Raw genomic sequence first — 14,942 nt, 5'->3', positions numbered from 1 at the left:
CATCTTGTGTCCACATGGGGGCAGGATCTTTGACCACATGGGGGCAGCCATCTTGTGTGTTGGAGTGATGGTCAATCTGCATATTACTCTTTTATTAGATAGGATAGAGGCCTGGTGCTTGGGTGGGGGCCAGCTGGTTTGCCCTGAAGGGTGTCCCAGGTCAGGGTGGGGGTTCCCTTGGGCGTGGGGCGGCCTAGGTGAGGGGCCTGTGGTGGTTTGCAGGCCAGCCACGCCCCCCCGGCAACCCAAGTGGAGGCCCTGGTATCTGGGGTTTATTTATCTTCTACAACTGAAACTTTGTAGCCTAGAGCGGAGCCAAGCCTCCTGCTTGCTCTGTGGCCGCAGCCATTTCTGTTGGGGTTTATGTATCTTCTATAATTGAAACTTTGTAGCCTTAAGCGGAGGCCTGGGCCTGCCAGGGTGTGCGGTAAGCTTGGCTTCCTCCATTGCCAGGGAAACCCAAGTCTCCCTCCTGCTCTCTCCGTGGCTGCAGCCATCTTGGCTGGGTTAATTTGTATACTCGCTCCTGATTGGCTTGTGGGCATGGCTTGTGGGTGTGACAGAGTGATGGTTAATTTGCATATTACTATTTTATTAGATAGGAGGATATACACCAAGTGGCCAGATTATTATGCGTTCAGAGATCATAATAATCTGGCCACTCAGTGTATACTGTACACACACACACCTAACTAGGCCATTGGAACTTGAAACTTACTCATTTAAGAAAACGTTAGTTTTGCTTTTCTAACACAATCTACTGTTGAGTCCCACCCCCCCCCCCCCTTCAATTTTCTGTCTTAGGAGAAGCACTCGGCGCTGCGGCCTAGTTAGAAATCTGGGTGCAATCGTATTGCTTCTTTGGCCTCATAATCATCCAAGCCCTGGATGTAAATTTTCTGCAGGTCCAGACTTTGTTTGGAGAACTTCTCAGACGAATAAACAGGGATTACTTGGGGAACATATAGCTCCTCTTTCTTAACTATGAACCCCTGAAGGAAGGAAAGACTATACTGTCTAGACTGGACAATGTTCCTAGCTACCCAGGCTCATCAGCGCTACCTCTGACTCATCTCCCCCCATTGCCCACCCGAGCAGGGCTGTCACGCCCTACCGATTTCACCTGCCACAGTGTTTAATCTAGACCTTCCCAGTCCCATTCCTATGCCTATACCCGAGTTAACCGCATCATTTCACCTCACCCAATCCGATAACTGCACGGGGCTCCCAGGCTCTAGGGCTCTTCTTCTCTCATCCATTGTGTGCTCTGCTGCCAACTGCCCTTCAATTCCATTCTGGGCATGTGAATCCCCTGCCCCAACCCCCAGGGCCTGTTAACGAACGGACGTGAAGCCCAGCACCAGGGTCCTCCAGGATCAACTCTAACCCAGAGCTTCCGGCGAACGTAAATGGTAAAGCGATACCAATCCCTGCCTGGCCAGTGTGGCTCCATGAACCGAGAGGTCACCAGTTCGATTCCTGTCAGGGCACATGCCTGGGTTGTGGGCTCAGTCCCTGGTATGGGGTGTACAATACCAATCCCTGCCTGGCCAGTGTGGCTCGGAGAACTGAGAGGTCACCAGTTCGATTCCTGGTCAGGGCACATGCCTGGGTTGTGGGCTCAGCCCCTGGTAGGGGGTGTGCAGAGGCAGCTGATCGATGATTCTCTCTCATCATTGATGTTTCTCTCTCTCTCTCTCTCTCTCTCTCTCTCTCTCTCTCTCCCTCCCTCCCTCTCTCTGAAATCAATAAAAACATTTAAAAAGAGAGAGAGATACCAATCCCCTGGGCTATAATAACCACAGGGTGAAGCTGGGGGGTGGTGTCAATTTTCCCGTGTGCCATACAATATGGTTACCTTCCATGCGCCACAGCACAACCTGAGTGGGGAACAGTCTTAACTGACTGACATCCAACCTTGTTTCTATGATTACCAATCCTGGGCCAGCACAAGAGATGAAGCAACAATGGGGCCCCCCAACACTTCAGGTGGCACTCCCAGGAGCAGAGCACAGGCACTCACTGTGTGAGGAGCTAGAAACACAGCAGCTCTTGGGGGTGGGCCCAGCACTATGAAGAGAAGGGGTACTCGGGTCCACGAACAGCCTTCCCACGAGCACCTGTACGGGGGCCGGATGCAGCGGTGGTGGAGTGTCCAGTCTTTAGGACCATCCAACTACTGCCTCTGTCTCTGCGAGCACCAAGCGATCTTCTAAATGCTCATCTGCCTGCAAGCAATACACATGGCTAGCCGGTGGTCGGCAAACTGCGGCTCGCGAGCCGCGGTTTGCCGCTCTGTTGACTAATGAGTTTGTCGACCACTGACCCAGACTCTCGATTCCAATAATTACAGGCTGTTGTTGTTCCTTGTGATTAAGCCCCTATCCCAGTGGTCGGCAAACTCATTAGTCAACAGAGCGGCAAACCGCGGCTCGCGAGCCGCAGTTTGCCGACCACTGGGCTAGACCGTGACTCTACCCAATTCCTAATTCTTTAAGTTCCCCTCTCAGCGTGCCAACAAATTAGACTGGAAGCCCGTAAGGTCAAGGGGACAGACCGTGGACATAAGCACACACTATGGTTTCACTCATGTGGACCCTGAGAAAGTGGTAACGGGCCTTCCTATCTCCAACGTCCATTTATTAAAACTCTGAGCACTCATAAATGTGACCATGCCTTCCTGGGAGAAGGGTTAATTAACATCCGTATCTGTGCAGACTAAAACCCACCTTTTATAAAGTGTTCGACTTTTGAGATATAATTCTAAAAGTAACAAAAGACAAAAACCCAACACTGGCTGGAATATTTGTCAAATTAATAAATTCAAATTACTATTAACCAATGTCACCCCAATACATTTAATAAAAAAACTAATTAAAACTAATATGGCCCTGGCTGGTGTGGCTGGTTGGTTGAACACCATCCCGAGTACCGGAGGGCTGAGGATTTGATTCCCGGTCAGGGGACACACCTAGATTGTGGGTTCCATCCCCAGACAGGGTGCATACAGGAGACACGAATCAATGTTTCTCTCTCTCTTCGTCCATCCCTCTCTAAAATCAACTTAAAACACACACACACACAAAGCAAAACACTTAGTATAAATTAATGTGTCATGATGAATTGTCATATGGTCAGAGAATTGATGTGGACTCCTCAGACACAAAGGGGTATGTGCCACTGTGGCTATAGTGAAAGTAAAAATAAGTCAGATTAGTCTATGCCAGTGGTCGGCAAACTCATTAGTCAACAGAGCAGCAAACCGCGGCTCTCGAGCCGCATGTGGTCTATGCAAAGTGGTTAATCACTTCTGGGGGCAAAATAAGGAGCTAACACCAGGGGATAACCAGGCAGTGGGAAGGGGCAGAAACAGGTGCAAAGTACCCACGGCTCTCAACAGAGAGAAAAGCTTTACCTGTCTTCCTGCCCCAAACCTTTCTAAGCTTTCTCCTCCTGCTCCACAAGCTCTCTAGCTCCACCACGTCCTCTGACCCCCAACATGACCCCCAATGAGTAGTATGGCTATCAACATCTGCTACAGCACAGGGGTGCTTTTTAGGGGCTAGGATGGCCCTGTAGTAAGCACAGAGTAGCCCCTCTGCTCCCCTAAACAATTAGCACTTGAACCCCAAAACAGTAAAAATGGTTTTGTACGGGAACGCTCATCCTGTCTTCCACCTCAGCTACAGCCTGTCCAGGGTCTGTCCCCTTGGCCTGGGCCACAACGGCAACGGTAAGGACACACAACAAGAGCGTTTTGGCCTCTGACGAGTAACGGAGTGGGTGTGACTGTCACGTGCCAATATTAAGGAAACTCAGTCTTTGTCCCCTTACTTCCCCCCAAGCAGATATTAGAAATAAAGGCAATGCCGTCCTTTGTCTCTGACCTCTGTCTGCTGTATTTCCATATCTTAGCAACTGAGAACTGTTAGCAATATAGAAATGTTCTGCACCTTCTGCTCAAAGACTCCCAACTCTCCAGCTAAGCTACACAGGTTCAGAAGACACTTGAATACACACACCCACTGGTGACACTGGAACTACTTTCTAAATATGTCAACCTGCCAAAAAAAGACAAATACGGAACCATAATTTACCAACACCGACAGATCAGCACTAACAAAGAACCAAGGCACATACTTCCTTTCCCTTAGAGCAGTGGTTCTCCACCTTCCTGATGCCGCGGCCCTTTAATACAGCTCCTCATGTTGTGGTGACCCCCAACCATAAAATTATTTTCGCTGCTACTTCATAACTGTCATTTTGCTGCTGTTGTGAATCGTAATGTAAATATCTGTGTTTTCCGATGGTCTTAGGCTCTACAGCAGCGGTTCTCAACCTTCCTAATGCCACGACCCACAGGTTGAGAACCGCTAGCAGGGTCGCCTAAGACCATCGGAAAACACAGATATTTACATTACGATTCAATAACAGTAGCAAAATTACAGTTATCAAGTAGCAGCGAAAATAATGTTATGGTTGGGGGTCCCCACCACATGAGGAACTGTATTAAAGGGTCGTGGCATTAGAAAGGTTGAGAACCACTGCCTTAGATACTTGCAATTTACTAGTACCCAGAAACTGCCATAGCCACTGATTTGCGAAGGAAAAGACAAATGACAGTGGGAAAACAAGTTTTTCTTTTTTTTAAAGGGAAACAACCAAAACAGTAAGTCAAATCTCAGGTTGGTCCTAAGTAATCCGACTGAACAGACATCTCGATACCCAATAAAAAGGATGTGCTGATAATTCAAATGGGCCAAACCGCCTTGCGAGCTTAGTAAATGGGTCAAACTCTGCCTTGTCCTAAGAACTCTATTAAAAATAGGAAATAGCCATGCTGGTGAAGACAGCAGTGCACTCTCACATGAGCTGTCTTCGGTAAGTCGGTGACAAACCGAATGAAGCCATTTCTGTTACAGAAATCACACAATGATTACAGATGAATCTTCCCATCTGGGGCCAGCCCAAGCCACATACACTGACGTCTGTTGTATCACATACAACCCTCTATTCCAGCCTCCGGCCTGCCAGCCTTGTTACAGGCACAGGGGAATGAAGGGGCAGGGTCAACAAGGATTCCGAGGCCACGGTAGGGAAGTTGGTCTGCACTTGTTACTGGATGTAACGGGTTACTGCGAATACTCAATGGAACTACTGAGCGCAGCACAAACATGACCATGGGAAATAAAGCACTGCTCATTGTGTACAGAAGGGAATGGGTTCTTATTCTTACACACCCTTCACAGCTTAGCAGCGGAGATCCGAGGCGGGCACACGGTATTGCAGACGGCCACAAGAGAACGCAGCGCCCCGCCACGCTCCAGACAAGGCGGAACTGGGCCCCAGGAGCAGCCTTGGTGAGAAAGAAAAGGCTGCATTCGTGTAGCAGCACATTCTTCTAGGGGAGAGAATCAGAGCAAAGGGTGAGTGCACACAGCACGAGCGCCCTGGGGAGCGCCACGCCGCTGAAGCAGAGGGAGGGAGGGAAGAGACAGCGAGAAAGGAGGCTGGGGACGGGCCAAAGCCGGAGGTGTCCCGTCCCGTGAAGGAGCGTGGCCTCCACCTGGCGTGGTGATGGTTGTGAAATTTTAAAAGCAGTGATTACTGCCTCCCCCGGCTCTGTTACAGTAAAGCCAGCACCTAGGAAAAGAGAGAAAAGCAAGCCGCTCTAGTTGAAGAGCTAGGATGCATAAAGGCCTGATTCTCCACCATTTCCATCCAAGACGGAACCCAGAGACAGAGGTAATGATCCCCGAAGAAGGGGTGAAAAAGGCTTCACAGTAAAAGGCGGTGGGAATGGAAGGAGCACTAAAGTAGAAAAGCTGGATTTGCGTTCACAGCTAACCTCATCCACCTGCAACTGCAAGGAAAGAGATCTGAACGTTTTAAGTTATAGTTTTAACTGACTCTGGAATGAGTGCAATGACACCTAAATTGTACCTTGTAGGACAGGTGTGATGTCAACATGTAGAAAAGGGAAAAGGCTTTACAAATGAGAAAGCAGTGGTGGGATGGAAGCAAAATACGGGAGTGTTTGGGTAAACAATTTGGCTGGAGCACAAAGAATGAGGTAATTAGAAGTTTTCCTTAAGTTAACTTTTTAAAAAATGTATTTTATTGATTTTTTACAGAGAGGAAGGGAGAGGGAGAGAGAGCTAGAAACATCGATGAGAAACATCGATCAGCTGCCTCCTGCACACCCCCCACTGGGGATGTGCCTGCAACCAAGGACATGCCCCTGACCGGAATCAAACCTGGGACCCTTGAGTCCGCAGGCCGATGCTCCATCCACTGAGCAACACCGTCAGGGCTTCCTTAAGTTAACTTTTATGCCAAACCACTTCTGATTCTTTCATAAGCTGAGATTTCAGATCAAGAGTATTTTTCATATGGGACAACTGGGCAGCCACATGAAAAGAACGAAGACGGCTGGACCCTTCCTCACACCACCTGCAAAAATGATCTCAAAATGAACCAAAACCATAATGTAAGAGCCAAGACAAAAAACTCTCAGTGAAAGCATCCGGGTAAACTTTCATGACCTTGGATCAGGCAATGGTTTCTTAGATATTTCAACAAAAGCACAAGCAACCTAAAAAAAACTGGATTTCATCAAAATCAACAACTTTAAATATTTTGGCAAGTGTGGGAAAGGGGAGGAGGAAATAAAGTTTTCCACGGTGCCATCAGTACAGCAGTACCCCCCTTATCCATAGTTTTGCTTTCCTTGATTTCAATTACCCACCGTCAACCCCAGTCCAAAGATATTACATGGAAAATTCCGGAAACAAACAATTCATAAGTTTTAAATTGCATGCTTTTGTCAGTATTGTCATGAAATCTTGTGCTGCACCACTTCATCCTGCCCAGGATGTCACTCCCTTGTCCAGAGTGTCTCCCCTGAATAAGCGTCCTGCCCGTTAGTCTGTGAGCAGCCATCTCAGCATCAGACGGGCAGGCAGATCGCAATGCTTGTGTTCAAATAACTCTTACTTTACTTACTGATGGTCCCAAAGCACAGGGAAAGGGATGCTGGCAATTCAACATGCTAAAGAGAAACCATAAAGTTCTCACACAGTCTCTGTAGGGTTGGGTACTATCCACGGTTTCAGGTATCCACTGGGGGTCTTGGAATGTGTCCCCTGTGGATAAGGGGGCTTAGGGGGACTAGTGTAGCTTGATAAAGTCACTTCAATATATACCATTTCCTAGTGCAATATCAGTCCTTGGATGTTTAAATATTATATATAACTTTTATGATATGTTAAAAGCTAAGTTACTTAGAAATTAACTTTCATATAGCCAAAGTGCGTTAATGGAATACTTAGTCCTTCCCAAATCTAAGTTTCGACTCCACCGAGAACCAACTACCCGTCTCTGCGATCAGCCCCCAAATCAGCTTGAGCACTTTCTGACTAAGGGGTGCGTGAACCTTTACGGGGACCTTCTCACCTCCTCGCTGTCCACCAGAATCCCGAGGCAACGCCAGCACTGAAAGTAGACATATTGCCAAATACTTAGCAAACCGGTACCAGGCAGAAAGGTCAGAACACTTAACACAGGTTTCACTGTAGATGTCTAATTCTCCAGTTTTTAAAAGAAAACTTTTCTGAGCTGTGTTCAAGTGTTTGCGTGGTGGAATGAGCAAAACAAGAGGGAAAATAAAAGTACTAATTCTAGATGAGTAATATCAATGAAAGCTACTTGGGCTTAAAAAGTCTGACCTGATGCCCGGCCAGTGTGGCTCAGTGGTTGAGCATTGACTCATGAACCAGGTCATGGTTCAATTCCCCGTCAGGGCATATACCCAGATTTTGGGCTCAATCCCCAGTGGAGGGTATAAAGGAGGCAGTCAATCAATGATCCTTTTTCATCATTGATGTTTCTGTTTCTCTCTTGCTCTCCTTTCCTCTCTCTGAAATAAAAATCCTATCTAATAAAGAGGGAATATGCAAATTGACCATCACAAAGATGGCGGCATCCATAGCCACAAGATGGGGGCGCCCAGTCCCCTCAGTCCTGCCGGAGTCCCCCAGTCCTTTTAGCCCTCGATGCGGCGAGGAGCAAGCAGGCCCCTGCAGAGAGCAGACAGCAGGGCCTGCGGTGACGTCGAGCAGGCAGGTCCGCAGAGAGCAGTAAACCACGGGGAGCAGGCCTAAGCCGTCAGTAAGACATCCCCTGAGGGCTCCCAGATTGGAGAGGGTGCAGGTCGGGCTGAGGGACCCAAACCCCACCCCTGCACGAATTTTGTGCACCGGGCCTCTAGAATATACTTATTAAAAAAAAAAAAGTTTGACCTGAAAAGCAGTATCTTTATGGTTCCATATACCTTCTCACTTATTTCCCAGAATCACCCCTGACATTTACAAACAGCAATCTAAGGCCGTCCTATAAGAAAGCATTTACATTACGTTTACAGAGGTCCTTATAGTTACGGCCTCACCACCTGTACCATTGAGAAGTTTCTCCATTTCCCTAAGTAAAGCCTGCAGCAAACATCCAGGAGGCAGGCACGTAATCAAAGTCAGTAAACTAGAGCATACAACACATAATTTAGGACCACACGGCCCAATTCAACTGAGCCAAAGGCCCGCGTGACCAAGAGATCATGGAAGACGGCTCATCTGGATAGAAAGAATGTAGACGGAGAGCTAAGATCTGTGGGGAAGACCAGCTCCACGGAAACGGTTCGGCCAATGCTGGCTAGCAGCTGACCTGGCTCACTAGCTCCGAGGTTCTCAGCCTCGGCATTACTGACATTCTGGGCTGGTAAGTCCTGTTGTGGGGTTTCCCTATGCATATGATGTTTAGAAGCGTTCAGGCCTCTACTCACCATGTTAGTAGCCCCCACCCATCAAAAACTGTCTCCAGAACTGGCCCAGTGTCTCCTGGGGGTAAATTTACCCTGGTTGAGAAGCACGGATCTAGCCTTACATTTATATGCCTATATATGCAACATTCCACTCCATTTCATTCTCCAAAAACACAACTTTTGGCTTCAAGGAGCTTACAGTCTAAAAGCCAAAAAGGCCCACAAGTCAAGGTGTATTTTATTGCAATATTCTGTACATGAGCAGGCTTCAAAATTACAGATTCTGGCAGTTTCTCCCCAGCAGAGCCATCCCCCCTCCCTCTTAACTTACAAACATCATGTCTTATCTATCTTGAACTGTACAAATTCCTCAAAACTGAGGTTCAAGGTTCACGTCCGTCAGTTCCCATGTGTTGAGGGACAAACGTGTTCCATTTCACGTGGAGGCACAACAGCTGCTCTACCTCTCACCAGGCTCTGGGGGATTGAACACGTTACTTCACTTCCTATGCCCTAGGCCTCTTAACATGAACACAGAAACAACACTATCAAACCTAATTTATGGGAACAAAGTCAGTACATAAAGTGCTTAAAATAGTGCTTAGCGTACAGTAACTGCCCAATAAATGGCAGTTATTATTTTAATTACAAGCCTATAATAGCAGGCAACATAATCACTAATTTATGGATGAACAGAGCCTGAGAGATCAACAAACTTGTCCATTGTTACAAAACTATAAGGTTATGAAGCAATGAGTCAAAAACAATCTGTCTTGATTCCAGAGCCCATTAACTTTTCCATGATGTCGATAAAATTACATGAAGATTCATGAACTATCAGAAATAATGTTATCAGTCTTACTTCAAAATCATAACCAGCACTACACATTGTCATTAAGGGATTAATTTATAACTTACCTAAATTCAAGCATATTACTGAATAAAGTTTACACAGAGCCTTTACATTCTGACACAGCAACTTCCGTTTCTATATGCCGTGTTAAATGATTATTTGAAAAGTCAGAACATGGACCTTGGTTCCTGAAACTGTTAAATACATTGTACCAAAGCAACCTGCTGAAAGACCACCAACATGGAAGGGTAACGTGGGGTTGAGACAAAGGTCACCTTGCCTCCTCCCTACTCCAAGGCCGTCGTCTTGTACAGGAGAGTTTGTTCCTAAGCCCCAGAGGGTTCTGCGGATCCCTTTGATTTCATCAGTTTGCCCACACCTCTACCCAAGTTCTTAATGACCCGCAGACACCTCACACGTGCAAGGAAACTGCTGTTGGTTGAATTAGGATTACCAATGATGTCTGTACACCCCTCCCTGAAGCCATTTCACTGAAGTCATTATTAGTGTTTCAACATTTCATATACCGTTCATATGTTCTCCAAACGGAACTTTACAAAACGGCGAGGGCCTATATAACGTTATAGTCCCCAAAAAATCAGAATTGGAAGAGACCTAGAAATTTTAGCCCAACCCCCTCTGGTTTCAATGACACTGGGACACAGAGACAACTTGGTAAAATATTCTCTAACATCTGGTATAATCTACGAAGAGTTTGGTCATTTGGGCCCTTTAATTTTTAAAAATATTTTTATTGATTTCAGAGAGGAAGGGAGAGGGAGATAGAGACAGAAACATCAGTGATGAGAGGATCATTGATGGGCTGCCTCCTGCATGCCCCCTCCTGGGGATCAAGCCCACAACCCAGGCATGTGCCCTGACCAGAATCAAACCTGGGACCCCTCAGTCCATAGGCCAATGCTCTATCCACTGAGCCACACCAGCTAGGGCTCATTTGGGCCCTTTTAACTGCCTTTGCTCTTTACTCATTTGGATTTGTAATATATTTCCTGCCCTCACAGTTCAGGAGCCTCTCAATACAGTGCTTATCAAAAGGGTTGAGAGTTGTCCACCAAGTTCATTGTGAGTAAATAGTTCAAATAATCCCACCCCCAACCTACTCTATGAAAGAGAAAGAGGAGGCTGAGAACCGCTGCTCTTTAGGACCAAAATTTTGCCTCTCCTCTGTTCCTATGACGGTCTCCTATAAGGAGTTTCACCTCCTTCCTCCACACCATCTTCTCCTTCCTGTTCCCCGAAGGAAAAGGAAAAGCTCGCTACAGCACCCACGTGCAGAAATGGCAGCTTTCACTCCTTCCCGTTACCACGAGCTCTGGATGTTGCCAAGCCACGCCACTCAAAAATCATGAAGAAATCTCCAATGTCTCCCCTCGTCGCCCAAATGAGGAAACCCCCTGGCGTTCATTCTCAGGCGGCTCTTCCCTTCTTCAGGCTTTTCTCCTGCAGCAGCTCTAGGCGTACTCCGCTCCCGTCCCACAGAACCTTCTTCCCTGAGTCAGCCTGTGCCGTCTATTGCTTCTGCCTGGAATCCTGACCCTCCCCGCTACCCTCCTCCCTCAACTTGCACTCCCAAAACCACTCTTGGGGAAGCCTTTCCTGGGGGTTCTGTTTCCTTAAAACTACACCTAGCCCTAGCTGGTTCGGCTCCGTGCATAGAGTGTCAGTCTGCAGGAGTCCCAGGTTCAATTCCTGTTAAGGGCGCATGCCCAGGTTGTGGGCTCCATCCCCAGTAGGGGGCGAGCAGGAGGCAGCAGATCTAGGGTTCTCTCTCATCCTTGATGTTTCTACCTCTCTCTCTCTACCTCTCCGCTCCCCTCCTCTCTGAAATCAATAAAAATATACTAAAACACACACACACACTACACATAGCTTGTTCAAAACCGTTTTATGGGAGTTCTGTTCTTTATGTTCTGTATTTCTCACATTCACGCCTGTTTTGGAGGACAAACACCATGGCTCTCAGCTTTGTTCTTCCTCATGCTGCTTAGAGCAGGGCCTTGCACAGCCAAGCTCTCAAACACAGTTGTCAAATGGAAGGTGGCCTTTCCTAGGATTCTTATGATAGGTTGGCCAGTACGTCACAATTAGACTCAGGCCATTTTACCAATAAAAACATTTTATTTATGCCTCAGATTAATAAAGTTAAACTCTTCTATTTCACGTATATAAAAAATTGTCCTAATTTCAGGGGAGGGCAATTTTTTTATACTAAGTGACTTAGCAATTAAGCAAAACTCTTCTCCACTTATGCCATCATCGATACTAAAATTTTAAGAGCCATAGGTTAAAAACATATTCCGTTGGCTCAGAATTAACTTGCTAGAGAACAGGAAACAATTTTGTGGTAGTTCGGAATGACTGCAGGGTAAATCACACACTGGGAAGTAATCACTGAACCAGAGACTGAAATATGCTACCGGAGCCCCCACAAATCCAGAAAAGCTCCCTTTACCATCTGGAATTCTATGAGCCTTCCCTTGGTAACAGACCCGTGTTGTCAATGGCATGATGCCATTGGAGTCTATCATCACTTTCAAGTTGGTAAATTTCATGAACACAGCCATTGGGTTGGAAAGCTTTTATCTAAGTGCCGCCCCTATGCCAGGCAGGCAGTGGAAGCTAAGAAGGTATAGATGAGGACAACGCAAGCGAATGATTCCTAACTAAGGCACTTAGCGCACACCCGGCAATGCCTTCTTGCCCCTTCACCAGCTATCTCCATGATTTTGTTCGGATCACATTATTTATTGTATTAGGAAATAGGCGAGAGAAGTTAAACACTCCAGGATATTGCGCTGGTACTTCAATTTCAAAAACTTATCTTTGCTCAAAAGATCCATGCAATGACAGAGCGAAAAGTGTTCCCTCTCGCGAAGAAGGGTGAATCACAGCGCTCACCCACTCCACCAGCAGCCACCGCTGCCCAGTGCGGGCAGCTCGGAACCTGGAGAGCTTTCCTGGCTGCCCCGCACCGGAGAGCAACGCAAGTCCCTCCGTCAGTGCTTTCACAGCGGGGAAAGGTTACCAAACACGGAATTTCCCTTTAGATTGAGCTGCGCCTTTCCCACATGGACTGAACCCCCTCGCCGCCTTCTGAGCAGCGAAAAAGCTCAACAGATAAGCTCTTGCTTGAAAAATGAAGTTATCGGTTCAGATTTTCAAAATAAACGTCCAGGGCCAAGCCTCACACGTACATGGGTGTCTTTGGAAAAGGTGCCTGGGTGCCTGCCCGCCTGCCTGCCCCTTCTCTCAGCCCCAGCCTGGAGCCCAGGCATCATTGCTTACACACGGGCCCAGGGGGGCCCGGGCGAGCTGAAAGGCGACTTCCGGTCTCGGGGAACCCCGCCTGGGTGTCTCCCAGCCCGACGGGGTGGCAGCAACCCGGGGAAAGACCTGCTCCCGCTGCAAAAGCAGCTGCGGCAGCCTCCACGGGAAGAGCCCACTCCGGAGGCCAAGGCTCCCCTCGCACCCGCTCCGGGTCGGCGTTTCTCCCCGGCTCCCGTGCAACCCTCCACGAGGAGCGCTCGCCCCGAGCCGGCCCGCCCGCGCGGACTCACCAGCACGGCGGTGCAGATGGAGCGCAGCTCCGACTCCACTTTCTCCCGGTAGTCCTTGATGAGCTGCAGCTTCTTGTCCGACGTGTCGGTCTTCTGCTCGATGCTCGAGATGACCCTCCAGGCGGACCGGCGGCCGCCCACCACGTTCTTGTAGGCCACCGAGAGCAGGTTGCGCTCCTCGTTGGACAGCTCGGCGCCCTGCTCCGTCACGGCCTTCATGCAGGTGGCCATGTCGTCGTAGCGCTCGGCCTGCTCGGCCAGCTTCGCCTTCTGGATCAGCTCCGTCTTCTCCATGGGGACGCGGAGGGGAGCGCGGGCGAGCACCGACGGGTCGGAGGAGGCGTGCGGAGGGCCTGCGGGCGGGAGGGAGGGCGGGCGGGGGCGGCGCCGTCAGACAATGCGCCCGCCGCCCGGGGCCGCCCGCCGCCGCCGCCCCTTTTGTCTGTCCCCGCACGCGCGGCACAGTTGAATTTCCCTCCCCCGCCCACGCTCCCCGCGGGGCGCCCGGGACGCGAGGGGCTCAGGCGGAGGCGGCCCGGGGCGGGAGGAGAAAGAGGAGGAGGAGGAGGAGGAGGAGGAAGAACGGCCGCTCCCGCCCGCCCTGCCCTGCCCTACCCAGCCCAGCCCAAGATGGAAGCGGCCGTTGGCTCGCACCTTCCCGCCGGAGCCGTCCCGAAGGAGAGCGGCGTCCAGGCCGCCGGCTCCCCGGGGCCGGCTTCCCGCCCTGCCCTGGGGCCCGGCCAGGCCCGAGGAGGCCCGGGACGACCCCGCAGCTCACCTTCACGTCTCCGCGGCCGCGGCGCGAGTCCCACCACTTTGATCCGCTCCTGGCTTTAGTCGAGGACCCTCCCGTCTCAGCCTAGCCCGCAGCCGAGGGGCGGGCCGCCGCGCCGCTGCCCTCGCTCCCGCCGCCCAATGACGCGCCGAGTTGCGCCAGAGAGTCCCGCCTCCCGCCCCGCCTCTGGCCAATGAGGCCTGAGCGCGCGGAAGGGGGCAGAGGGGGGCGGGGCGCGCGGGGAAGCGGAGGCTCGGAGGGTGGGTCGGCCTGGGCAAGTTCGGTTGGCCGGCAGGCTGCGGCTTTGGCCACGGGGTTTCCTCCAATTAGATCCAGGGTAAAAGGACGTCACTGTTGCCATTGCGATGCTGTTACCGACTCCCTCATCCGCCCCGCCGTCCCCGGCACTAGTGGGTGCGGCACGGGAGCCCGAGGCTCGCACGGCATCGCCTGCCGCAGCCGTGGTGCAGAGGGTGCATGGCATCGCGTGGCCCCGGGCAGCGGCGGCCCCACGCGGCCCGGCCCGCGAGGGTGACACCATCGGCTGTTGGGTTGCACAAGCGCCTTTCTTTCCTCCACCTTCCTATGTGTGACAAAGGTTTGGAGCCCGAGACACTGAACGCAGCCTTTAAGGACGTTAGGATTGGGGCTGCGAATTGGAGATAATCCCATTTCCACCAAAGAGGAATTAGCTGCTAGAGAAAGTGGCTGATGTATGGCATTTACATGAGAAATTCAAGTTTTCCGACGGGCACCTAAAACCTGAAATTCCCCTGTAAAACACTCCCAGAAAGCCCAGGCAGGTCTCTCTGGCAATGCCAGGTATCACGATTTTCTTTAAAATAAGAAATGACATTAAAGATAATTTGGAGAAAAACACCCATGAATCCCTCCCCGCCCCACCAAAAAAAAAAAAAAAAA

General features: G+C 49.9%; 1 protein-coding gene across 1 annotated transcript in view; it reads right to left on the bottom strand.

The window, feature by feature from the left end:
• Positions 1 to 14,164, bottom strand: part of YWHAQ (tyrosine 3-monooxygenase/tryptophan 5-monooxygenase activation protein theta) — a 29,659-nt gene extending 15,495 nt beyond the window's left edge. Inside the window, exons 1-2 of the mRNA XM_080684022.1 lie at positions 14,025 to 14,164; positions 13,247 to 13,599 (exon numbers count right to left, since the gene is read on the bottom strand). Coding sequence (XP_080540148.1) covers positions 13,247 to 13,540 — 294 coding nt within the window. The 5' untranslated portion in view covers positions 13,541 to 13,599; positions 14,025 to 14,164. The remainder of the gene's footprint in view (positions 1 to 13,246; positions 13,600 to 14,024) is intronic.
• Between the last annotated feature and the right edge of the window lie 778 nt (positions 14,165 to 14,942).

The sequence above is a fragment of the Plecotus auritus genome (genome assembly GCF_963455305.1).
Source record: "Plecotus auritus genome assembly, chromosome: 8".
In the NCBI taxonomy this organism is placed as follows: domain Eukaryota; kingdom Metazoa; phylum Chordata; class Mammalia; order Chiroptera; family Vespertilionidae; genus Plecotus; species Plecotus auritus.
The sequence above is the reverse complement of the archived record's forward strand: the minus strand, read 5'-3'. Positions and strand labels throughout refer to the sequence as shown.